At 36.7% G+C, this 26,583-nt stretch overlaps 1 protein-coding gene and 1 non-coding gene across 2 annotated transcripts in view; both read right to left on the bottom strand.

Moving 5' to 3' along the window:
• EPRS1 (glutamyl-prolyl-tRNA synthetase 1) overlaps nt 1-26,583 on the bottom strand; it is a 90,333-nt gene that overhangs the window by 6,161 nt on the left and 57,589 nt on the right. Inside the window, exons 19-30 of the mRNA XM_010368075.2 lie at nt 21,781-22,014; nt 20,375-20,637; nt 17,522-17,573; nt 16,509-16,718; nt 16,085-16,157; nt 14,691-14,770; nt 14,082-14,183; nt 13,400-13,555; nt 12,732-12,929; nt 11,861-12,034; nt 6,189-6,349; nt 5,002-5,080 (exon numbers count right to left, since the gene is read on the bottom strand). Coding sequence (XP_010366377.1) covers nt 5,002-5,080; nt 6,189-6,349; nt 11,861-12,034; nt 12,732-12,929; nt 13,400-13,555; nt 14,082-14,183; nt 14,691-14,770; nt 16,085-16,157; nt 16,509-16,718; nt 17,522-17,573; nt 20,375-20,637; nt 21,781-22,014 — 1,782 coding nt within the window. The remainder of the gene's footprint in view (nt 1-5,001; nt 5,081-6,188; nt 6,350-11,860; nt 12,035-12,731; nt 12,930-13,399; nt 13,556-14,081; nt 14,184-14,690; nt 14,771-16,084; nt 16,158-16,508; nt 16,719-17,521; nt 17,574-20,374; nt 20,638-21,780; nt 22,015-26,583) is intronic.
• LOC115899476 lies at nt 20,744-20,847 on the bottom strand. The gene has a single exon (XR_004059175.1). It is a non-coding gene; the product is annotated as a small nucleolar RNA U13 (small nucleolar RNA).

Consider the following 26,583-nt stretch of genomic DNA (forward strand, 5'->3'; position numbering starts at 1 on the left):
TTTAGACCAATATCCCTGATGAACATCGATGCAAAAATCCTCAATAAAATACTGGCAAACTGGATCCAGCAGCACATCAAAAAGCTTATCCACCATGATCAAGTGGGCTTCATCCCCGGGATGCAAGGCTGGTTCAACATTCGCAAATCAATAAACGTAATCCAGCATATAAACAGAACCAAAGACAAAAACCACATGATTATCTCAATAGATGCAGAAAAGGCTTTTGACAAAATTCAACAGCCCTTCATGCTAAAAATGCTCAATAAATTCGGTATTGATGGACTGTATCTCAAAATAATAAGAGCTATTTATGACAAACCCACAGCCAATATCATACTGAATGGGCAAAAACTGGAAAAATTTCCTTTGAAAACTGGCACAAGACAGGGATGCCCTCTCTCACCACTCCTATTCAACATAGTGTTGGAAGTTCTGGCTAGGGCAATCAGGCAAGAGAAAGAAATCAAGGGTATTCAGTTAGGAAAAGAAGAAGTCAAATTGTCCCTGTTTGCAGATGACATGATTGTGTATTCAGAAAATCCCACTGTCTCAGCCCAAAATCTCCTTAAGCTGATAAGCAACTTCAGCAAAGTCTCAGGATACAAAATTAATGTGCAAAAATCACAAGCATTCTTATACACCAGTAACAAACAATCAGACAGCCAAATCATGAATGAACTTCCATTCACAATTGCTTCAAAGAGAATAAAATACCTAGGAATCCAACTTACAAGGGATGTAAAGGACCTCTTCAAGGAGAACTACAAATCACTGCTCAGTGAAATAAAAGAGGACACAAACAAATGGAAGAACATACCATGCTCATGGATAGGAAGAATCAATATCGTGAAAATGGCCATACTGCCCAAGGTTATTTATAGATTCAATGCCATCCCCATCAAGCTACCAATGAGTTTCTTCACAGAATTGGAAAAAACTGCTTTAAAGTTCATATGGAACCAAAAAAGAGCCCGCATTGCCAAGACAATCCTAAGTCAAAAGAACAAAGCTGGAGGCATCAGGCTACCTGACTTCAAACTATACTACAAGGCTACAGTAACCAAAACAGCATGGTACTGGTACCAAAATAGAGATATAGACCAATGGAACAGAACAGAGACCTCAGAAATAATACCACACATCTACAGCCATCTGATCTTTGACAAACCTGAGAAAAACAAGAAATGGGGAAAGGATTCCCTGTTTAATAAATGGTGCTGGGAAAATTGGCTAGCCATAAGTAGAAAGCTGAAACTGGATCCTTTCCTTACTCCTTATATGAAAATTAATTCAAGATGGATTAGAGACTTAAATGTTAGACCTAATACCATAAAAACCCTAGAAGAAAACCTGGGTAATACCATTCAGGACATAGGCATGCGCAAGGACTTCATGTCTAAAACACCAAAAGCAACAGCAACAAAAGCCAAAATGGACAAATGGGATCTAATTAAAGAGCTTCTGCACAGCAAAAGAAACTACCATCAGAGTGAACGGGCAACCTACAGAATGGGAGAAAATTTTTGCTATCTACTCATCTGACAAAGGGCTAATATCCAGAACCCACAAAGAACTCAAATTTACAAGAAAAAAACAAACAACCCCATCAAAAAGTGGGCAAAGGATATGAACAGACATTTCTCAAAAGAAGACATTCATACAGCCAACAGACACATGAAAAAATGCTCATCATCACTGGCCATCAGAGAAATGCAAATCAAAACCACACTGAGATACCATCTCACACCAGTTAGAATGGCAATCATTAAAAAGTCAGGAAACAACAGGTGCTGGAGAATGTGTGGAAAAACAGGAACACTTTTACACAGTTGGTGGGATTGTAGACTAGTTCAACCATTATGGAAAACAATATGGCGATTCCTCAAGGATCTAGAACTAGAAGTACCATATGACCCAGCCATCCCATTACTGGGTATATACGCAAAGGATTATAAGCCATGCTGCTATAAAGACACATGCACACGTATGTTTATTGCGGCACTATTCATAAGAGCAAAGACTTGGAATCAACCCAAATGTCCATCAGTGACAGACTGGATTAAGAAAATGTGGCACATATACACCATGGAATACTATGCAGCCATAAAAAAGGATGAGTTTGTGTCCTTTGTAGGGACATGGATGCAGCTGGAAACCATCATTCTCAGCAAACTATCTCAAGAACAGAAAACCAAACACCGCATGTTCTCACTCATAGGTGGGAACTGAACAATGAGATCACTTGGACTCGGGTAGGGGAACATCACACACCGGGGCCTATCATGGGGAGGGGGGAGGGGGGAGGGGGGAGGGATTGCATTGGGAGTTATACCTGATGTAAATGACAAGTTGATGGGTGCCGACGAGTTAATGGGTGCAGCACACCAACATGGCACAACTATACATATGTAACAAACCTGCACGTTATGCACATGTACCCTAGAACTTAATGTATAATAATAATTTAAAAAAAAAAAGAAAAAACAAACAAACAAACAAACGTAGACACAATCAGTGTGATGGTGCATGACTGTAGTCCTAGCTACTCCAGAGGCTAACACGAGAGAATCACTTCAGCTCAGGAGTTGGGAGTCCAGCCCAGCCAACATAATGAGACCTCGTCTCAAAAAAAGAAACGGATTAATAAAAAAGAATAAAAAAGACACAATCTTTTGTAATATGTAATATCTCAAATTGCTTAGAAAATGTCAATAACAAGAAATGGCAATACTCAAAAATCACAAATACAAGGGATTAGTAAGGGATGGCAGTAGTAAACAATAAATATTATATACACATAGCATTTATTTTTCACTGAATTAAGATTCTCCCTTGGAAAAATGTACTAAAATCAAGTCCTAGTAAAATCAGATATAATTTTTCATTTATACCAATAAAGAAAAGTAGAAAGATCCAAACTTTCCCCTACATTTGAATTCCAAAGATCTCGTCTTCCTTCTCCCCTCCTAGTAGATACAATTTTATTTACAACAACCTCAAAGGTTGCTTGTTGGTCAATCAATACATCTACTAAGCTGACCAACATAAGGTGATAAGGGGGATGGAACTGCCTACTGAATAAAAGAAACAAAAATTTGTTTTCTGGTCCCTGTGTTCTTTGGACATAGAGCTAAAATACCACAGGTTCTACTTCAGAATAGTTATTGAAATCTCTACAGTAACTTACCCAATATTAGAATAAAAGACATGATTCCAGCAATACCTGCTGGCATTCATTTCTTTGAAAGCAATGTTTTAACTGATAGTTACTCTATTGATTTATTAACTCTTATGCAATGTCTTTAATAGACTGCTCAAACATGACTACAGTATTTCTACAATAAAGGAAAATTTTAAATTCAATAATAGAACAAAAAAATCATAAATTAGAGTGAAAGAAAAAACACAGTGCTACAGATGGCTACCCACTGTCTAGCCTTCTATTAAAAGTAGGAAGTTTGAGGCCAGGCGCGGTGGCTCATGCCTGTAATCCCAGCACTTTGGGAGGCCAAGGCAGATGGGTCACTTGAGGTCAGAGTTCAAGACCAGCCTGACCAAAATGGCAAAACCCCATCTCTACTAAAAATACAAAAAATACAAAAATTAGCTGGGTGTCGTGGCGGGTGCCTGAAATCCCAGTCACGCGGAAGGTTGAGGCAGGAAATCGCTTGAACTTGGGAGGTGGAGGTTGCAGTGAGCCAAGATCTTACACCACTGTACACCAGTCCGGGCAACAAAGCAAGACCCCATAACCAAAAAAAAAAAAAAAAAAAAAAAAAAAAGGAAGTTTGAGTCAAGTGAAAAATTACAGAACCCAGAAAGGTGAAAAAATTACAAAAGCAATAACCCAATAAGGATAGAAGGCTAAATACTGAAGAATTATAGATCTAAAGAGGATTTTGATATCTATTTTGTACTCATTTTACAGAATAGTAAAATGAAAGCCAGAGATTAATTTTCCCAGTTTAAGAAATAAGAGACATACTAATACATTATGACCATAAAAATTAAAGCTTTACATAAATTCATGCTCCTTCTCAGCATGGATTTAAAACATAAAAAAAGATACAGAGAAAAATGCTTTAAACCTAGTCAGAAGAGGGATCTAAATTCTGTATAGTTGGGGTATTCATTTAGACACTGGCCCATGGTTTTCTCACTTGTAACCTGAGGACACAGGATTGGTTGTATTCAAACATGTATACCAGAATACTAAGGACCATAAGTGATTCATTCCAATAATTAAATAACTTTGCAAAACTGAAATTCTTCTTTATGAAAATTTAAAGTTTCAGCTCGAAACAACTGCATATACCCAATATATAAAACCAATTAAATCTTAAAAGAGCCATTAACTACCTAATTAGGAAAGTCTATGGAGTTCTAAGGAGCCAGATAGCCCCTCATTATCAAAAACAGGCTTAGAATAAGCAACACTTTTCTTCTCATTATTCAGAAAGTTCAATCAATTGAGAGCTGAGTATGTACAGTCAGGGAATGGAAAGAAACTGACTTTTCTCCTTGCTTTAGGCAGCCGCACATGACAGCTTTAAAGCTAGAACAATGGTTACTTTAGGAACTTACAAGACACTGAAATAAAAGAGATTTTCAATAATGAAGAAATAAGGAGACATACAGAATCAATGTTCTTTAGAAAGCAGCATATCAAACATGGGAAAAAACCTTACATAATCAGTTCACAAGTATTACCCCAAAATGGTATAATGTTGTAATGCTTTAGAAAAGCCAACAGAAAACAGACTATATATATATATATACACACACACACACACATTATATTTATATATAAGATATATAAATATAAAACAAAGACTATATAGATTATATATTTATACATATATATAAATGTTGAGTAATGTACTATTTTTTTATGTGATTGGCTTTAAAAGGTATTAATGCCATGCATAAATTCAATGAGTCTTAAAATACAGTTTACTGAAATATTTTTATACTGAAAAGTTTTCAGAAGTCTCTGACCTTTCCAGAATCTAGTATCTTCTGAAAGTCTTCCATTGTATTAGCCACAACCATGTGAGTCTTAAGGTCTTCAGAAGCCCTACCAAACAAAATTAGAAAACAATACATAATTGTTCTCACAAATATGACAAAGTTTTATGAAACACATAAGCATAATTTAATGAAAAGATAAGCTGGAAGTCAGAAGGACTCAATTTGAATCTCAAGTCTGTCACTCACAGTGACCATCAGTATATCAGAGTTACCTTATCATTGCACTATTGTGAGCCTTAAATGCATGGGAAATTTGTTAAGCACACAACAGGTGATCATAACTTTTGTTACTGCTGTTAAATCTCTAATGACCGACATTCTTTTCCTGGCATTAACACATTACCTATGGGAGTCTGTGTTATTTTTTAAACCTCCCTGGTCTTAAATATTTCCAGATTCAGAGGAAATATATATAAAAGATATATAAATATATATCTTACATCAATATATAAGTGCCCTCATATAAGATGCAGGCATTACCCTCTCCCAAACTGCACCTCTATCCCCAGTGGTAACGGGCCTTCCTCTCTGCTTTCTGCTCCAGGTAGGCAGAGAAAGAAAACAGGGTGCCACGCTAAGCCACTAATCTTCTGGTGCCTCTGCCTTGACTGCCTTGAGATCTGTGATTCTAAAAGACTCTCTCCATAGGTGAGGGTGGCCCTAAGGCCTTCCTCTATCCCTCATTCCCAATCCTAGTCAGGAGGTTCTCAGTCTTGGCTATAGTATAATCCCCTGGGGGAGCTTTTAACAGTATAGTTTCCAGGTCCTCTTCAGTCCAATTAAATTAGTATCTCTAGGAAGGCACTGGTAGTTACTAAAGCTTCCCAGGTGCTGCCAATGTGTACCCAGCAGATGACAGTCAATACCTGAAGCCCTTGAATTTACATCTCATAAAAGCCTAGATCTAAATTAATCCAAGTAAGTGCGGGGGACAGAAACTTCATTGTTGCAAACCTAGTAGGAAGCAGATGGCACTTAGGAAAATAACCATAATACAAGTTAAAAACCCAGAGAGTAGTGAATTAAGTAGCATGAGGGCTCAGAGGGAGAGAACAAATGCTTCCAACTAGGACAACCCCAAAAATTCCTTGGTAAAGATCTCAAAGGTGGTGGAAGATTTGGAGAGAGAGACATAAGCAATTTTAAGAAACTACCTTGTGAAAAGGGTGACATGGATGTCTTCCAAAATAGCTTGGAGTTTAGTCTCTGCCTCATTTTCAGCAACTGTCAGCTTTTCTCCAGTATCTCGTCTGACAGCTACAAACTGACAGCTCTTCATATCACGTGGCCCAACTTCAAGTCTAATGGGAACTCCCTATAAGATAAAAAAGGCAGTTAAAATGATATATGAATGTCTCCAGTTGAATATACAGATGTAATTCATGCCCTATCTACAACAAATTATAAAATCCCAAAAAACAAAGGCAAAGCCAAAAAACAAGAAAAAAAAAACACAAAAAAAAACAGGTAATACTGCTGAGATACTATAAAAACCTACTCTAGTAAGAAGGTATAAACCTAACACAAAAAGTCTACTGCCCTAGTGGTTCTGAGCTAAGGAAGTTCTTCATGGAGAAACAGAGAGAGTAGTTTCTAGATCAGCATTCCCAACTTTTCTTACAAAATAGCATCCAGGAAACGTATTTGCACAGGAATGGGGTTAAACAAACACTTTTTGAGGCTACAAGCCACTGAGGGGGATCAGTACCATGACACATTTTTGACTCATTCCTGACACGGTGGTATTCTCTGGTTGAAAAGTCCTCATTCTGGATACTCTATCTTTAGCATGCATTATGATCACCCTGGAAGGATTGTTAATGCCCAGATTTCAGGGTCCGCCTCCAGAGCCTTTTATTAGAATAGGTTGGGGATGGGACCTGAGAATTTGTTTGTTTGTTTGAAGACAGAGTCTCACTCTGTTGACTAGACTAGAGTGCAGTGGCATGATCTTGGTTCACTATAACCTCTGCCTCCCAAGATCAATTGATTCTCATGCCTCAGCCTCCTGAGTAGCTGGGATTACAGGCACCTACCACCATGCCTGGCTAATTTTTGTATTTTTAGTAGACACGAGGTTTCACCATGTTGACCAGGCTGGTGTTGAACACCTGACCTCAAGTGATCTGCCCACCTCAGCCTCCCAAATTGCTGGGATTATAGATGTGAGCCACCGTACTTGGCCAAGAGTTTATATTTCTTTTTTTTTTTTTTTTTTTTTGAGGTGGAGTCTCGCTCTGTCGCCCGGACTGGAGTGCAGTGGCCAGATCTCAGCTCACTGCAAACTCCGCCTCCCGGGTTTACGCCATTCTCCTGCCTCAGCCTCCCGAGTAGCTGGGACTACAGGCGCCCGCCACCTCGCCCGGCTAGTTTTTTGTATTTTTAGTAGAGACGGGGTTTCACCATGTTAGCCAGGATGGTCTCGATCTCCTGACCTCGTGATCCGCCCGTCTCGGCCTCCCAAAGTGCTGGGATTACAGGCTTGAGCCACCGCGCCCGGCCCAAGAGTTTATATTTCTAACAAGTTTCCAAGTGATGCCGACACTGCTGGTCCTAGGACTCCAGTTTAAGAACCACTCCCCTATACTCTTTGGTTTTTCCAAAGCAACTTAAGCATGGACTATATGCAAGTTTAAGACTTGGGAATGTTCAATCTTGTGAATGTGTATCCTGTAAGGGGATTAAAATCCTTAAGGATTAGGGAAACACCACATTTTTCAGGCCCAGAACCTTATTTGATAGATAGTAGATTTTAAGTAATTTTTTTGAATGAATAATCCTCTAAAATTAATGGGATTTTCCTAAGTTAGGTGCTTCCATGTACAATTTAGATGCCGGGTGGTACACCCAAAAAATGCCATAGGAAAAATTTTAAATATTACTCTAGAAGTCCTTATTTACCTCTAGGGAAGACTTATTTTACAAAATGAGATTAAAAACAAACAAACAAACAAACAAAAAAACACAATGGAACAAACTGTTGCATGCTAAATATTACATTATTTTATTGCTTTAGTTTATTTATCCAATATATTATACTGGATGTATTACATGCATTTGTAAGATACAGTGCTAAGTGCAATGAGATTTAAAAGATGAATAAGAAATACATCTTGTCCTCAAGAAGCTTCATGCTTTGTAGAGTAAATAAGGCACACATATAAACAACAAAAACTAATACAGAAAGTCAGCAGTGAGAGAATATTCGTCAGCTGGAATAGAGAAGAAAAGTTACTGGAGAAGATAAAAATTAATAAGGAAATTATTCATCAGAATTAAAGAACATTCTATAAAATAAGTGACCTATAGTTACAAAAATGCCTATGTTATAAACGACAATGAAAGCCTGAGGAACTACTTCTGATTAAAGAAAACTAAAAGGACATGACAGCAAAATGCAACAGGACTGGACCCTACACTGAAAAAGCAGAGAGCATTGGTAGCCCACAGCAGGGTGTCTGAGCCTGAGTCAGGCGAGAGGGCATCTGAGCATGAGAACAACCTTGTATAGAGTGACAGAGCACACGAGGGATAAGGAGCTCATTCATACAGAGGAGTGGGTGGCAATGGCAATGAGAGATTGGTGGCATACGGGGTGACTAATCTAATAAATTCATGTACTAAGGATAATTAGAGCTAGGTTTCTCATCGTCAGAAAAGGGAATTACGAGCACAAAAGGGAGAAAAACTAGAATGCATCCTGTGGTGGTTTTTGTTGTTGTTGTTGTTTTTCCTGAGACGGAGCTTCGCTCTTGTCGTCCAGGCAGGAGTGCAATGGTGCAATCTGGGCTCACTGCAACCTCCGCCTCCCAGGTACAAGCGATTCTCCTGCCTCGGCCTCCTGAGTAGCTGGGACTATAGGTAGCCGCAACCAAGCCCAGCTAATTTTTGTATTTTTAGTAGAAACGGGGTTTCACCATGTTGGACAGGCTGGTGGCGAAATCCTGACCTCAGGTGATCCACCTGCCTCAGCCTCCCAAGGTGCTGGGATTATAGGCATGCGCCACCGCACCAGGTTCACCCTGTGGTTTTTTATTGGAATTTAGAGTATAAACTCTTGGTTTTCAACATATATAAATAGACATGGAAATATGGTGGTAAAAGTGTACACGTATCTGTATGTGTGTATGGACATCTACATACATATACATATTCAGTAGCTCCATCTACTGAGAAGGCCTGGGAGAAGTGATAGCTCAAAAGCAATGAGCATACCCAGCACTAAACACCATTCTCCACTCAAAAGAACCAGAGCTTCTAAGATATATGGCAAATTCCTGGGCCAGGGTAGAAAAAGTACAAGATAAGCCTACAACATCTTGTGCCAAGCAGCAAGGACGTGCTTAAAGAATGATTGAGAATGTCAAAAGGACACAAAAGCCAGCTTTAAGGGATCATAACGGTCAAACCGGAGACATTTTGAGCATCAAAACAAAAAACGTTAGTAACAGATTCTGTAACCCAGTGCTTAATACTAGAAACCATGGATCCATAAAATATGAATTAGCTAATAGAAAGGCTAGTAAGAAATGTGCTGTGTCAAGATCACGATAATCAATGAAAACCTGAGAAATGACTGCAGACTGAAAGAGACTAAAGATACATAATAACTACATACAACATAGTTCTGAACTAGGTCCTTCTGCTATAAAGAAACACTAGTCAGACAGCTCCTGAAAGCTGAATTGAGGGTCTAGAATTAGACTATAGTAATGTATGAACATTACTATACCGACTTGTGTTGTATTATGTAGGAGAATATGTTGGTTGTACTATGTTGGTTGTGCTGTGATTATGTAGGAGAGTATATTTGTAGGGTGATGGAGCATCAGGTTAGCATCTTATTTTCAAATGATTCAAGCAGGAAAAATTAATTATTTGTATTGGACTTGCTTTATTGTAAGTTTGTGACTGTTGCATGATAAAAAAAAATTTACAACCCAGGTAGAAGAAATAGCACAAGCAAAGACACAGAGGTGGAAAAAACAGGCTGTCTGTGAAGAAAAGGGCATATGAAAGGGGATAATGAAAAGTGAAAGTTGGAAAGGTAATCTGAAGCCAAATCACGGAGGAGGCAAATATTTTGTTGATAGTTTTTTTCTAAAACTAGTTACAAATTTAACTGTAAAAGATTTGTGTTTTGCTTCAACAGCAACACAAAATTATCTTACTCTTTCCACATAGTAAAAAGAAAAGTAGTTAATTCACTCAGATTATTTTCCCCTTTATATTTTCATAATATAGGAAGGGGTACCAAAGAATTACAGGAGTTGCTGGTTTCTGGCCTCACAATCAAACCATATTATAGCTCATTTACTAATCTGAGTAAGTTTCAAAATGTGCGTATACATCGCTCACACACTTTGGTCAATCGCTGTCAAAGCAATACAAATCCAGAGCTCCTAAAATATTTTTTCTTAGAAATTATTTGACTAAATGGAACTAAAATGGCATTAATCTAATACCTTCCACTAATACCTTCCACTAGATAGTGAACTCTTTTTCTCAATATTCTTTAACTTGAGGCATCAAGTTTAGAACTTAGGTGCTTTATTTTCTTTCCTGAGGAATACAGACAATGAAGCTGTAGCACACCCAACTCATACTAAGAATACCTCCCCAACACAGTATAGGCTCACTAGGGTACTAAAAGAAGAGTGACAAAGACAAAGCCAAGTCAGTTTAAGGATGAGAAATGAATAAAAGAGGAAAGGGTACAAAGAAGAATTCAGGAATGAATGTGGATGGTTTTTTCTTTTTTAATCCCGCTAGTAGCCAGCAATAAATTTCTCCTTTAACATTTTATAGCCCAGGTTAAGTAGAAATTAGTTTAGAGAAACTGCTACTGGCATCACACAATAGCTATAAGTAAGCAAAAAAGAGTGCAATTAAAAAGGAAATGACATGGAAAAAAAATTCATGTTTAAAAGAGCATGTAAAGAAGCTGGTATATTACATAAAAGAGAAACAATTATCATTATAATTACCATTCCTTGGCAAAGGAAATTTACCTCAGGGGCCATTTGAAACAAACAAAATGATAAATATTAACAACTTTGAGAACCCTAGATGTATAAATACTTAATAATCCCAATATTGCTGAGCTTCCATAGTTTGAAAGCTTGCAGCTGCAATCTCAATACATTCTCTCATCCCATCGCCTATAATATCAGTTTATATAGTCTCGATTCCTAATTTCTAGATCCAGTAAGATTCCCTCTTTCAGCGTAAGAAAAATTGTTAAATCCCAGAAGTTTATAAAACAAAATTAAGGGCACAGACAATCTATTAATGACAATGTGCAATAAACGAAAGTTATATTACAAACAATAAAGCAGAATGTAGACTGGCTTTAATAAACAAAATAAAAATCAACAAACTGGTATGAAACACTTGGTGTGAAAACTCAAGAACAAAATTAATCTCGGATGTTTCACTATTAGCTATAACAAAGACAGCTAAGTGATGTCCATGCACCGTTATTCCGGTGGTCTGTGTAAATAACTTATTTATTATATGAACTCCTGGCATAAACATTTTAGTATACCAGCTACGTGAGGGAAATCATAAACAAGGGCTCAAGATCATTTTTATTCTAACATCATAAAAATAAGCTTCCACCAAAACTATTTTAAATTTAGGTATCACTATTACAAAGCTATGAACTGTGTCAGTGCTCAACAGTTTAAGTGAAGAAGAAAAAAAGCCCCCACTATCAAAATAGAGGAAAGTAATGAGAAACCTCAAGTTTTACAAAAACATGCAAAGGAAAATCTAAACTCAAATTGCAGGTGTTGAGGGTAAAAGATACAACTGAGGAATTTACCTTGAGCTCCCAGTGATTGAATTTCCAACCTGGAGAATAATTATCTCGTAAATCAGCTCTAACGCGGATGTTAACACTGAGTAACCGCCTTCGATAATCATTGCATTTTGCAATCAGCGCTTCTTTGTCTTCTTCAGAAAGTGCATTGGTAATGCCACACGGAATAATCACCACCTAGAATTCAGCACAATGTCCCAAATTTACGCAAAGAAACAGATACAGAGGCTCTCAAAAGTCGAAACGTACTAGTGGCTATTATTATTAACACAAATCAGCTGTGTGATTTCTAATCCATATATAATGTCTACTAATTACCTGCAAATCACTTACCCATCTAAATGCATTTTCAGCTGACCTACTATATTTCATTTAATCTATTTTACACACACACACACACACACACACACACACACACATATATTTTTACCCCAACCTCCCAAGTAGCTGGGACTATCAGTGCATGCCACCACACCTGGCTAATATTTTGTAGACTGGATTTTGCCATGTTGCCGAGGCTTAGTCTCAAACTCCTGGGCTCAAGCAATCTGCCCGCCTTGGCCTCCCACAGTGCTGGGATTACAGGTGTGAGCCTGCATGCCCAGCTCATTTAACATATTATAAACCGTTTTTAAAAAATGACTTCTAAAAATGTTTATATAAGTAGCTTAAAAATTAAAAGAGTAAGAGACAATAAATAATGTAAATGATACACACAGTTACAAAACACTAGGGTCCAGATTGCATTCCACATTGTTTTTATTATCAGAGAAATCTGCCTGAATGATATTCAGAAATCATCCTTTCAAATTTCCTTTAGTAAATATGGCTTGTATTTTATCAAATGAATGATAAACAGGAATATTTTCCTTACCTGAACACATGCTACACGGGGTGGTAATACTAAACCCATGTTGTCTCCATGAACCATGGTCATAACACCAATAGTTCGAGTCGTCAGGCCCCAGGAGTTTTGATAGGCAAATTGCTTCTCTCCTGGTGTCTTTGGATCTTCAAAAACGATTTCAAACATTTTGGAAAAATTCTGCCCTAAATGATGTGATGTTCCTCCCTAAAGTAGAGAAAGATAAGCTTTATTTTTAATAAACTATTACGCCCTTGAAAATTATTACTATAAGATCACATGCTTTAAAAATGGCACTAGACTTGTCTTTTCTCCTTTTTTTTACATTAAATAAAGTTTTTAATTATAAGCATAATTACCATAACAAGAGATTAAGATTAGTCAAAAAATACTATTTACAAGTATTTTGCTCTGGGTAGCTCCTTTTATAGCAGTAATTTTACCTACAACAGTTAAAAAGGAAATCATATTTTAGTAGTAATTCAGGATATGTATCATGACTTAATGAACCATGGAGACAGAGGAATGGGATAGATTTGCTTGAAATTATCATACGAAAGTACACTAAACATTTATTTTTTAAAAGAGTCTACTTCCATGATGACAGAAGAAATTATTGGATCTGTCCATGGACTGTGCTTACAGTGACTTACGAATCCTATGTGGCAGTTTGGTACCTGGATAGCTCTTCCACTAGCAGATATAAATGCTTCTACTGTAGTTGTATAGTCTCCTCCTGCAAATTTTTCCTTTTCCGTCTTTCTTCCTCTTACAACAGGAATTGCCAGGAGTTCTTCATATACCTGAGCATATAAGTCAAGTATCTGCAAGACCTGTAACATTTTAAATGTAAATGTGTTCAAATTTAGGGTACATTTATTCATTAAGATCTATAAAACTGCACTACTTAAGACTAATTGTGTGGGAAAAGAAATACGAACAATAAAAACCTCTTTTTATGAAAAGGTTAAAGCAGCCAGTGTGAATTTATTAAGAAAGATACTCAACGAAGCAATGTAAAAAGAAGTCAAATAACTTTTTAAAATGTATATAGTATATATAAGTTTAGAATATAAGAGAAAATAAATGTTACGAAAGATACACAATATCAAAATGAAAATTTCCTGAAAAATAACTTTTTATACACATTAAAGCCCAGAAGTATTTTCACCTAAACATTTAAAAGAGCCTATTTCCCTTATTAATAACATTCCAATAAGCAGTTACTTAAATCCATGTACATTTGAATTAATTTGGTTTTGCTTTTAACAGGTGTTACATAACATTTTAAATAACAAAATTGCAGAGCCTGAACAAAAAAAATGGAACATAGTTAATATGGAAAATAACTTTTTATACCTCTTCCGCTGCCTCTTCCATGGTAGCAAAAGCACTGTGCCCTTCCTGCCAAAGAAATTCACGAGTACGTAGGAAAGGCTGAGGGTGCTTGAACTCCCAACGCTGGAAGAGGCAAGAAAACAATTTAGTCATTATAAAGAATTTTTCAATTTTTTTTTGGAAACAGGATTGTGCTCTGTCCCTCAGGCTGGAGTGCAGTGGTGCAATCACGGCTCACTGAAACCCTCTGCCTCCCAGGCTCAAATGATCCTCCTACCTTAGCCTCCCAAGTAGCTGGGCTACAGGTGCACGTCAACACACCTGGCTAATTTTTAGTAGAGATGTGGTTTTGCCATGTTGCCTAGGCTGGTCTCAAAATCCTGGGCTCAAGTGATCTGTCTGCTCAACCTCCCAAAGTGCTGGGATTATAAGCATGAGCCACCATACCCAGTCACTTTCCAATTTTTATTACCATTTTATATAATAAGTAATCAAAAATCACAATTTATCTTAAATACTTCAAAAATAGTTCCATACTCCCAATCCTTTGAAAATAAAAACCTATATATATATATTTTTTTAAAGAACATGAATAATAATAATAGAATATAAGAGGGGGTGAATACCTACCACCACATTGCACCACTGATTGAGCTTGATGGGCAGGTCTCTGTGTGACTGCACCCATTTTGCATATGCAGGATACATTACTGAAAGGCATGGGAAAATAGAGACAGTCATTTAAGGCTTTATTTCTCCTTTAAGGCTGTAAGAGCTAAACCAGCAAGATAATTAGTAGGAATTAAAATGTAATAAATAAATTTGAAAAATAAAATGTATGTTTGTGTAAATATATTTCCAATGTTTATAGTAAGTGAATAGTATTATTTCATAAAATGTATTACTCAAGGATACAAATCTAAACTTGATCATATTTTACATTCTTCACAGAAGATTTTACATTCTTCACATAATAGTTAATGTACTTTGACAGTTTTCACGTTTGGTTTTTAAAAACACGAATAAAGGTCATATCCTACGTTAAGTTCTCTGCATTCATTGACCTGTTCAATTCTCGCATTCAACCCATAAGTAGGTATCATAATCTCAGTTTTAAAGATGTGGAAAGCTGAGTTTATAGAAGCTAAACAATTTGCTGAATCCAGCAGCTATGTATGAGAAGCAGAATTAATTTATATCTATCTGATGCATCTATTAAGAGTATGAAAGCTCTTGCAATGAATTGCAAAGTGAAGATATCTGTCTTAGAATAGCCTTCTCATGATCTATAATTAGTAAACCAAAACAAACACAACTTTGCCAAATAGTCTCAGAGAAAAAAACTGGTATCACAATATTAATAATGTATTATACAAAAGTATCACTAGAAATATCAAATAAGAACAAACAATCCTGAACTCTACAGATGAATGATCACTTTGAAAGACGCTGTAAAGCCCAAAACCTCAAATTTTCCAATGGCATTACCATTTACCATATGCAATTTTAGAAAAATCATTTAATCTTTCAGAGACTTTTCTTACCTGCAAAATGGAAATCACAAAAACTGCCCCTGCCTTCCTCACAACACTGTTGTAAGAATAACACAAGATGATGTAAAAGTACTTTGCAACCTATGAACACCCTACATGAATGCAAATCTAAATGTATTATTAAAATTTAAAAATAATTATGGCATAAACATTTGTATTTGCAATATTATAATCAATTCCAACAATAAAAATTATTCTAAGAATAAAATTCCTTGAAAAGTCCTAAAAATTTACAGCATAAAAATGACTATTTAAAAATCCTATAATTTAATGATAAAGAGCTCTGCAATGAATATTAGAGAATAAAACTCTAGACAACTTAAGTCTGCATTCAATCTTTATCAACACTCATGAAGTTTTGTATTGTCAACAGGGATTATACCTATCACAAAGCGAAAGCTGAGACTCAACTCTAGAAGCTGTCTCTATTGTTCATTGAGCATTCTCCTGCACTCCAAGACCTGTTCTCACCTGTTTCACTAGTAGGACGAATGGCAATTGGTTCTGCCAACTCGGTTTTGCCAGATCTTGTAACCCAAGCAACCTAGTAAAAAAAAAATCATTTTTCATACATTTTTTTCAATAGCATTTTGGAGCAACAGTACAAATGCAGGCAAATTTCCTCTGTTTTAATTTTGCTACATCAATTTAGGCAAGTTAAAATAGTTGATGCTGTTCACTGTGAGGAAAGGTATGCACTTACTAACCTTCTAAATATTAAAAGTCAGTTAATCAATGTGACAAAATTATTACTTGCTATAAAGGTAGAAACAGAACTTTTTAACAAAAACGGCTTTACATTTTTCAAAATTGGTTGTTAAATTCAAAAGTTAAAAATATATTTTCAAGTTTGTCAGAGAACACTGCAAAAAAATTAAAAAGCAAGCTCACTTACCTCTGGGGCAAAGTCAGCAATATGAGTCTTCTCTTTCTCTAATGCACCTTGAGACACAAACATGGGGAAGTAGCAGTTTTCAACACCAAGTTTCTTGATCCCAGCATCAAAAAAGTCCTTGATGGCTTCCCAAATAGCATAGGCCCAGGGACGAAGAATATAACAGCCACTTACGTCATGGTATTCAATCATTTCTGACTTTGTAATGACCTTTTCAAAAGAAAAATAGTCTTTAAAGCTTACATTCAACCAAAATTCTAGTATAAGTGGCAAGAGTATGATAACCTAAATTCAAATCTGGAGGCTTCTACTGTTGATACATCCCCTTAATGTGGGAGGTCATAATGGGAGTATAACAGACCTGACTATACTGAAAAACAACACATAACAGGGTTCCAAACTCTCAATAAAGCTTGAATTCCACCGGGCGTGGTGGCTTACACATGTAATCCCAGAACTTTGGGAAGCTGAGGTGGGTGGATCGCCTGAGGTCAGAAGTTCGAGACCAGCCTCGAATATGGTGAAACCCAGTCTCTACTAAAACTACAAAAATTAGCCGGGCATGGTGGCGTGTGCCTGTAGTCCCAGCTACTCGGGAGGCTGAGGCAGGAGAATTGCTTGAACCCAGAAGATGGAGGTTGCAGTGAGCCAAGATCACACCACTGCACACCGGCCTAGGTGACAGAGCGACACTCCCATCTCAAAAAAAAAAAAAAAAAAAAAAAAAATTGAATTCCAATCCTGCCTCTGCTATTGACTATATCTTTGTGGCCTTGAATTAATCCCTTTACTTCAACATAAAAAAAAAAAAAAACCACTATCTCATGGTACTACTTTTCAATTCAGGACTTCATGTGAACATGTTGAAAAATAGTGTCATGTTAAATGACTACAGTATGTATTAAAGGCATTATATAACATTATTACTATTGCCTTTGTGGTGTATTTTAGAATCTAAACATAAAGCAGCCATTGAGACTTAAAACATAAAAATCAACTGAATGCATACTCACCTGAGAATACCAATCAGCAAGATTTTCTTCTTTTTTTGCCTCAAGACCCAACCTGCAGATATGAAAAGTAAAAGATAAATCTCTTCATTCAGCAACTGCTTTTAGGTCGAATGAAACCTCTAAAGTTCAAAATAGATTAGTTTTTCTTCAGTATGAGTTATTTCCGTATTTGTTACTTCTCTATATTCATTCCCAAGATAATACTGTGTTTTCTCGTTTTGTTTTTAAGACAGGGTCTCACTCTGTCACCCAGGCTGGAGCACAATGGTGTGATCCTGTCTCACTGCAACCTCGGACTCCTCAGCTCAAGAGATTCTCTCGCCTCCGCCTCCTGAGTAGCTAGGACTACAGGCGCATACAACATCTGGCTTATTTTTTTATTTTTATTTTTTGGTAGAGTCAGCGTCTCCCTATGTTGCCCAGGCCAGTCTTGAACTCCTGGCCTCATACAATCCTCCTGCTCCGGCTTCCCCGAGTGCAGGGATTACAGGCATAAGCCACCATGCCTAGCCCCTAAGATAATGTTTTTAACCTAAAAAACAGTAGAAATGCTGGGCACAGTGTCTCACACCTGTAATCCCACCACTTTGGGAGGCCGAGGCAGGCAGATCACCTGAGGTTGGGAGTTTGAGACCAGCCTGACCAACATGGAGAAACCCTGTCTCTACTAAAATTACAAAATTAGCTGGGCATGGTGGTGCATGCCTGCAATCCCAGCTACTTGGGAGGTTGAGGCAGGAGAATGAATTGCTTGAACCAGGGAGGCAGAGGTTACCGTGAGCCGAGATTGTGTCATTGCACTCCAGCCTAGGCAATAAGAGCAAAACTCCGTCTCAAAAAAAAAAAAAAAAAAAAAAAAAAAAAAAAAAAAAAACAGCAGAGACATCTCTTAAAAAGTTGTGAGACATTATCCACAAAATCTAGGAAAGCCAAATGTAACAAAAGCTATGATTCTATCCAGACATCTCTTTTACAAGGCTCTTTTTAAGGTAATGAATTTGTGATAGAGACAGAGCGTGTTCACACCTATTCTCCCACTAAAAAAGAAGAATCTTATGCCAGTTAAAATTATAGTAAGATCACCATTTCACTGAAAGTAAAACCTAAAAAGTAATAAAAACAATGGCTATAAATACACACATATATGTATGTGTACTTATGTGTGCATATTAGCCAAATTTCTACAAGTTTTTCTTTTTCTTTTTTTGAAATAGTCTCACTCCATCACCCAGACTGGAGTGCACTGGTCCGATCTCAGCTCACTGCAACTTCCACCTCCCGGGTTCAAGTGATTCTTGTGCCTCAGCACCCCTTCCCCCACCCGAGTAGCTGGAATTACAGGTGTATGCCATCATGCCTGGTTAATTTTTTTGTAATTTTATTAGAGACGGAGCTTTGACATGTTGGCCAGGCTGGTCTCGAACTCCTGACCTCAAGTGATCCGCCCACCCCAGCCTCCCAAAGTGCTGGCATTACAGGTGTGAACCACTGCGCCTGGCCTTAAGTTTTTCTTTTAACTAGAATAAAAGTTGCAGAATAAAAGTTTATATTTACAAGCTTGTAAAATAAACTAGGTCTGTAATAAAAAACTATTTCAGACAATAATCATTTTTTGAAATACCAGCAATTATTCAGGAGAGTATGGCCTCTTTTTGGAGTTTAGAAACAAGGTTTTACTGGCTAAAAATTTTAATGTATTTGCATTTGCATTCTCCATTGTTTCACTATGACATACCTCAATAAAATAACTCTATGAAAGTTCTAGCACTTTCACAAGCACTAAGAAAGTAAAAGGTGAAAAGTTCTACACTCTCTTCTACCCTGCTATAACTCTGGCTATTCAGTTTAATAGTCAAAAAGAAAAACATCTGTTGCATTCTCTTGTTTAAGGAGACACTGTGTATATGATATGAGAGCTAAGAGCCAGCAAAACTTGATACTCAGCTAAACAAATGTAAAACCAAAGTATCTCAGTAACAGTTTTTTCTTCTCATTAAGCCATTAAGGAAAATCCATCATGAAGTTCACTCTAATTGTGGAAAGAAACAAAAAATTACAATCATGCATCACTTAATAACATGAATATATTCTGAGAAATACGTTGTTAGGTGATTTCATCATTGTGCAAACATCATAGCTTGTTATACTTCAATGCCAACATCAAGCGCCATATATCAGGTTTCTACACATGCTCCGTTATAATCTTAGGGACCAATGTCACATAAGTAATCCACTGTTGATTGACACATCATTATGTGGTGTATGACTGTACATTATTCACACAGATTGGAAGATCCTTAAAGAGCCATCTCTCCCACTGTTTTGTCTTTAGTCAGTTTTGTCTTATATTTAAACTATCAATTTTTTGAGAATGAAGCTCTCACTTAGTCCCCACAAAAGATCTTCATTTGAAAAAAATCTGCTTAAGGTGCAAAACAATGTGTATAATTAGGCTACCAATTATGTTTAAAAAGGAGGAGAGAAAACATATATGTATATTTGTGTGTGTGATACATATATATCTGTATTTACTTGAATAATAAATGAAAATCGCCAACAGACACAGAAGAAATTATTAACAGTGGCTACCGATTGATTACGGTGGTGGGGAAAAGTGGAAAGATGGGAAACACGCACAGGAACTTCTTATATTCTGAGATTCTTGAACCAAACAAATGGGTTACCTATTTTAAAAATTAAATGGAAAATTAATAAATGCTATCTGCTGACATTACAGTTTTAGTGTTCTCTAACAATGTGATAAACTAATCAAAATTTGTTTTAAAAAATATTAAGAGTTGAATTCATTCAAAGCTCTGCTTTGCTTCAAATGAAGTTTCTGCAATTCATTACCTGGTCTGTTTCTTAGGGCCCTGCCCTTCTCCTGCTCCACTTGATGAGAGCCCACCTCCTTGGTTTTTAGAAGGGTCTTTCCTTTGGCCATCATTTTGTTTCTGAGGCTTATTCTGCTTTTCAGATTTATTTTCTTTTTCTTTCTTCTTCTTATCTTTGTCCTCAGCTCCAGTGGCTGACACAGGCTTATACTCTACTCCTATCAAAGACTTGTACTGTGCCTTTAGCTGAAGGAGTTCTTGTACAGCTATATCTACTTGATCCTTTAGTTTAACAAAAGAGGAAAAAGAGAAGAAAGTATTTAATTCAAGTCATTGTCTAAGCACACTTAAACAAATACAATGCTCAAAGCTTTCTTTTATCCCCCAACATCAGATGGGTAATGTGCCCAGGTGGTAATAAGGTTCGAGGGAGGCATATCTCACATATGAGTGTGAAAACTCAACCATCACACTTAGGAATTACAAAAGGATCTGTCCAAAGTTTAAAAGCAGATTTGCAAGCACAATTAAAGACAGGGATTTGGGGACAGAAGGGTTTGGGGTAGGTGTTACACCAACTATTGAAATTATAAAGATTATTACAAACAGGGATAGAATTGTGCAAACTGTGACTGGAAAACAGCATGGTTTATAACTGCACTATCCAAATAGTAGTCATGTGGTTCATTTAAAGTAAATAAAATTAAAAATTCACTTCCTAAGTCACCATAATCACATTTCAAATGCTCATGTGGCTAATGACAATACTGTTACAGCATATTTCCATCACTGCAGAAAGTTCTACTAGAAAGCACTGGTATCTAACATGTATTCCATAGGAACCTAAGTTAAAAGCCATTAAATTACATAAGTTGAACATTTCACAATTATAAAGAGGAGATAATGGTTATCAAGTTCTAATAAAGTTAAATTTCAAAACTACAACGACTGTCTTCCACTCATGTGAATCTGCACAAGAAAATCTACTCCTAAAAAGATAACAGAATTAGCACAGACTACTAAGAGCTCAAAATAAAACCTATTATTTCAGTTTGACAGAGCTTTAGGAGAAAGAATGAAAAACAAGGTAAATATTAAGGGCCTTCAATGGGTGAGCACTGTGCTAGGGTCTAGGTCACTATTCTGGATCTCACAGATTGGAGGGAAACAATTTAACAATTAAAATACAGTCTGTTTAAGTACTATGTCAGTGATGGGCTGTGTCATATGAAAACATCCAATCAAATCTAGTTGGGGTAAGAAACAATCAACAAAGAAAGTTTCTCTAAAAGGCAAAGTAGGAGAATTGAGAACTGAAATATGAGTAGAAGTTAGCTAGATTTGATGGGGCAGAAAACACTTAAGGCAAAGAAAATACTCTGAAATGTAAAAAACAAAAACACATAAACAAAATAACCCACTAACCTTAGGGGCTTTTTCAGTTTTAAGTTTCCGAACTACTTCTCCTTGAGAAGCTACTTTGTCAAAAAGTAACTTGGCTTCTGGTGTTTCTAAACCAGCAGGTTCAGAATTTCTGGTTGGGCTTGAATCTGAACTTTGAGATAATGGGGGCTGACCAGGTATGTACTCCTTCCCAGTTTTTTCTTTATATTGAGCTTTCAGGGACAGTAAGCATTCTACAGCTTCATTTATCTTAGCCTAAAACAAAAGAGAGATAGAGATATTTATAAAACTTTGGAAATTTCTGGAAATTTCAATGCCATTTAAAACATTTTAATTATGAAAAAATCATTCCCATAAGTTAATCATGGGGAAACCTATGTTAAATCATCAGCCTAAAATAAGAGATAAAGCTAAAGAAAAATTTAAAACATCAATTATATATAAGCCAAAGAAATAAACAAAAATACAATTCAACATACAACAGTGTAACTTTCTATTTTACGTAAGTAAACAGACAAATAATAGAACATCTAAGTAAACTGTCAGTGTCAAGACCTGGGTCTATAAATAGTGAAGTCAGAATTTACAAAATCAGAATAAAGATCAGATCAATGGCTTTGCCTATACAAACCTTATTTCCACTGCTTATTAAACAGAAATTAAAGACAATTTTGGGAAAAAAGGAAGTTTGGGTCCAACTAACGAATAGTTACATCAATTTTACAAATTGACAATGAGATGAGAAAGCATGTTGAAGTTTTTAGACACTTACCTATATATTTTAATCTCTGATACTTTAACATAATAATAAAAAAGAATGATACACTCAGCCCAACCAAGACACTTGTGACTCTCTAGCAGAGAATGACAGCAACACAGGCAAAGGACCCAAGCTGGATACCTTATCTGAAATGGTGCTACTATCTCACTACAAACCAGTGTACCACTGGGAACCTCGAGGTATCAATCAAAATAGATAGGAAAAGTGTCTCCAAATCACCCTATCCAATCTTTACTGCTACATTCTAATAATGCTCCAGATAGCTAAATGAAACCAGGCAGAAGCCATGAAGAATACTCAAATGGGGGTCAGAGGAATGCAGGATACCAATGGTATACCTTCAAAAAATTTGCATCTATGAGGCAGCAAAGCACACTTCCTCGTCCAGCTACTTTATAACGTCTTCTGCCATTAAGAGTGTCACACCAGGCACCACGTAAAGGTAGTAAAATTCAGAGAAAACGTACAAAGAGAGGATGAGAGTAAACTGTCTGATTTGTACTCTTGATTTGTCTCTGGTTTATTGTTTTTAGGAAAGAGTTTTCATAGTAGAAACTACTTTATCTTAAGAAAAAGGGCCAAGCTGGCCGGGCGCGGTGGCTCAAGCCTGTAATCCCAGCACTTTGGGAGGCCGAGACGGGCGGATCACGAGGTCAGGAGATTGAGACCATCCTGGCTAACACGGTGAAACCCCGTCTCTACTAAAAAATACAAAAAAAAAACTAGAAGGGCGAGGTGGCGGGTGCCTGTAGTCCCAGCTACTGGGGAGGCTGAGGCAGGAGAATGGCGTAAACCCAGGAGGCTTGCAGTGAGCTGAGATCCCGCCACTGCACTCCAGCCTGGGCTACAGAGCGAGACTCCGTCTCAAAAAAAAGAAAAAGAAAAAGAAAAAGGGCCAAGTTAATCAGACATACGAGAATCAAGGGGAAAAAAAAGGGCAATTTCCACCAGCTAAAATAAAAATAGAAAAGAAGGAACTTCCCTGCAACTATTTCTAGAAAAAGACGACTATCTGAAAGAAGCTCCATTTTACACTCTAAGCAGGTATTCATTAGAGCTTAAAGTCAGATGGCACACTTTTCACACAGAAAAAAAAAAAAAAAACCCCTTTGCCAAGATTATAATTTGAAACATTATTATAAAGGAGAAAATTAAGATGAGCAAACCACTCTGTTATTGAATGAGATACTCTTAATAAAGCTATATATTCATACATTTCCCCTCCCATTGGGAAATGGAATATTTTAGATAACTAAGTAAATTAGTCAGGTTATTTTTCCAAAAAGAGTGAAATTGTACTAATCACTACCATGCAATCTTCCCTGATGATTTAGAAGGTATCTAAAGATTCTTGAGAGAATTTGAATTATAATATGAAAAGTATCATTATCATTTTACGGCGTATTTAGTCTGTGCCAGACACTATACTAAATGCTGTACATGGTATATTATTTAACTCTCAAAACAACCCTTAGAGAAGTTAAGTTTAGAAAGATCAAGTTCCTTCCCCAGAGTTACACAATAAGTAGTAGAGCTAGTATTTGAATCTCGGGTTTATTCCAGAGGCTATGATCTTGACCACTATGGTTGCTTAGCGTTACAGAAAACAATGATCTAAATGTGCATTTTATTCCTACTAACATGCTATGAAAACTGCTTTTTGAAAGAGATCTTTGAATAGTACTCTGAGTTTGTCTCTTAGAATATACAATGAAGAACTGATGGGTGGAGAATAAATTATCTCTTAATACTAGTTTTCTGGATTAAAAGACATTTACAAAGAGAAACTGGGTGGTATACTATTATTTAGTACAATATCATACAACAGCAGAAGCTGAAAGAGCATTGCTAGTAGAATTTAAGTTGTCAGTGGACACAGACTGTTTTAAACTTACCTAACATATGCCAATACAAACAGAAAAGGTTTTCAGCAAATAATTGCTCACGTGGATTAACGAGAAAAAGAAACAACCTACACAAAAGACTTTGGTAAAGGTTTAAGATGGGAATTTGAAATAAGAAAAGTGATGCTAATATTATGACTAAAAACTGGAAAGTTAAATAAAACGGAGAAAATGGACAAACTTCTGATTACATCCTGACTACATTCGGAATGAGTACTCAAACAGCTATTTTTTCAGCAGCCACTAGATGTAAACGTTTCTCCATGGGGAAAGGAGTGAACTTTTAAAAACAAAAAACAAACAAACAAAAAACTGGAACGTTATCCATTTGAAATAATAGAACCTTTCAAAATAGCCTGGATATCTCGATTCTAAATGCAAAAACTTTTCTCAAAAATACTTTTTTCAAACTTGTTTTTTTCCAACTTTATTACCAGTCACTCACTTTTTGCTCCTTACTGGCATATCTAAGAGAACTATATCTACACACATTAGTAATGACGACTCCTGAAAGCAGAGATTCTCACTTGGTGGGGAGGGGGATGAATGAGTGGTAATCAGAACAGAAAATCCTTCCAAGTAAGTGAGGGAAGAGAGTGATGATGCTTGTATAATATTTTTTAAAGTCTGCTAGGAGATTTAGTAAACTAAAATTTCACAGGTTTCAAAGAAAGACATTTTAAGAAAATAATTAACCGAGCGTGTGTAGCTTAAATACCTACACCTGTAAGGAATAACCAATTACTGAAACCTGATTCTAGGAGCCAATACAGCATAGGGTAGACCCCAGATCTTGATGTCAAACCTAAATTAGAACACAACACCTGTTCTCCTGCTGATCAACTGGGCTGATTCGTTTACCTAAATCACAATGTACCTGCTACTTTTCTCTGATACAGATCAATTAACACAAATTCTGAAGATTTTCCAGAAGATCCCCAAGCTGATGTAAGTCTTGTTAAGTATCCTGAACCACAATCTGATGTAAGATGCATTTATATTTGTTTAGATCAAAATCAATTTTGCATTAAGTACTAAATACAGATATAGCTGGAATTCACTACACACGTTACAAACAACATCAAGAAAAAGATAGGCTTTTTTCTTATTTCCTTCCCTGCAACATTTATCTTTTGGCCTGAGACATCTTAAGGCTATTTGGGTGAGAGTGCAGGGTGGCAGTTTCCTAGAACAACCTGCTTAATGGACAAAGGGGTACAGTGATGTATATCCTTTCCTGATAAACTGTGATTTAGGTTTTAAAAAACAGTAACATTGGTGTAAAAAATAAAAAAGCAAAGATTGGCAAGATGAATTATTGGGGACATAAAATACTAGGTGCCATGAATTAAAATGCTGCAACTACAGAAGCAAATGGTGATTCAACCCCCCTCCACATAGACTGCATATGGCATAAAGAGAGAACATTTGTGACAAAACAGTTGTGAATTATTTTTATTTAATAATCATTTGATTTTGTTGTTACTTGATTTTTAAACAACTGTTAACTATAATGGTTCTCAAAACTCTTTCTTCCAAAAGGGCTACATAATAAATATTTAGGCTATGTGAGTCTCGGTTGCAACTATTCAACTCTTTAACTGTAGCATGAAAACAGCCATAGACAATACGTAAACTAATGACTGTATCTGTATTCCAATAAAATTTCACTTACAGGCTGGGCGCAGTGGCTCACACCTGTAATCCCAGCACTTTGGGAGGCCAAGGCGGGTGGATCACCTGAGGTCAGGAGGTCGAGACCAGCCTGACTAACATGGTAAAAACCCGTCTCCTACTAAAAACAAAATACAAAATTAGCCAGGCGTCATGGCGCGCACCTGTAATCCCAGCTACTTGGGAGGCTAAGGCAGGAGAATTGCTTGAACCCGGGAGGAGGAAGTTGCAGTGAGCTGAAATCTCGCCATTGCACTCCAGCCTGGGCAACACAGCGAGACTCCATCTCAAAAAAAAAAAAAAAAATTCATTTACAAGGAACAGGTATACAGCCACACCCAGCAGCTCAGGCTTATAATCCCAACACTTTGGGAGGTCAAGAAGGGAGGACGGCTTGAGTACAGAAGTTCAAGACCAGTCCTGTTAACACGGTGAAACCCCATCTCTATAAGCAATACAAAAATT

Source organism: Rhinopithecus roxellana, chromosome 8 (genome assembly GCF_007565055.1).
Source record: "Rhinopithecus roxellana isolate Shanxi Qingling chromosome 8, ASM756505v1, whole genome shotgun sequence".
Taxonomy (NCBI): Eukaryota; Metazoa; Chordata; class Mammalia; order Primates; family Cercopithecidae; genus Rhinopithecus; species Rhinopithecus roxellana.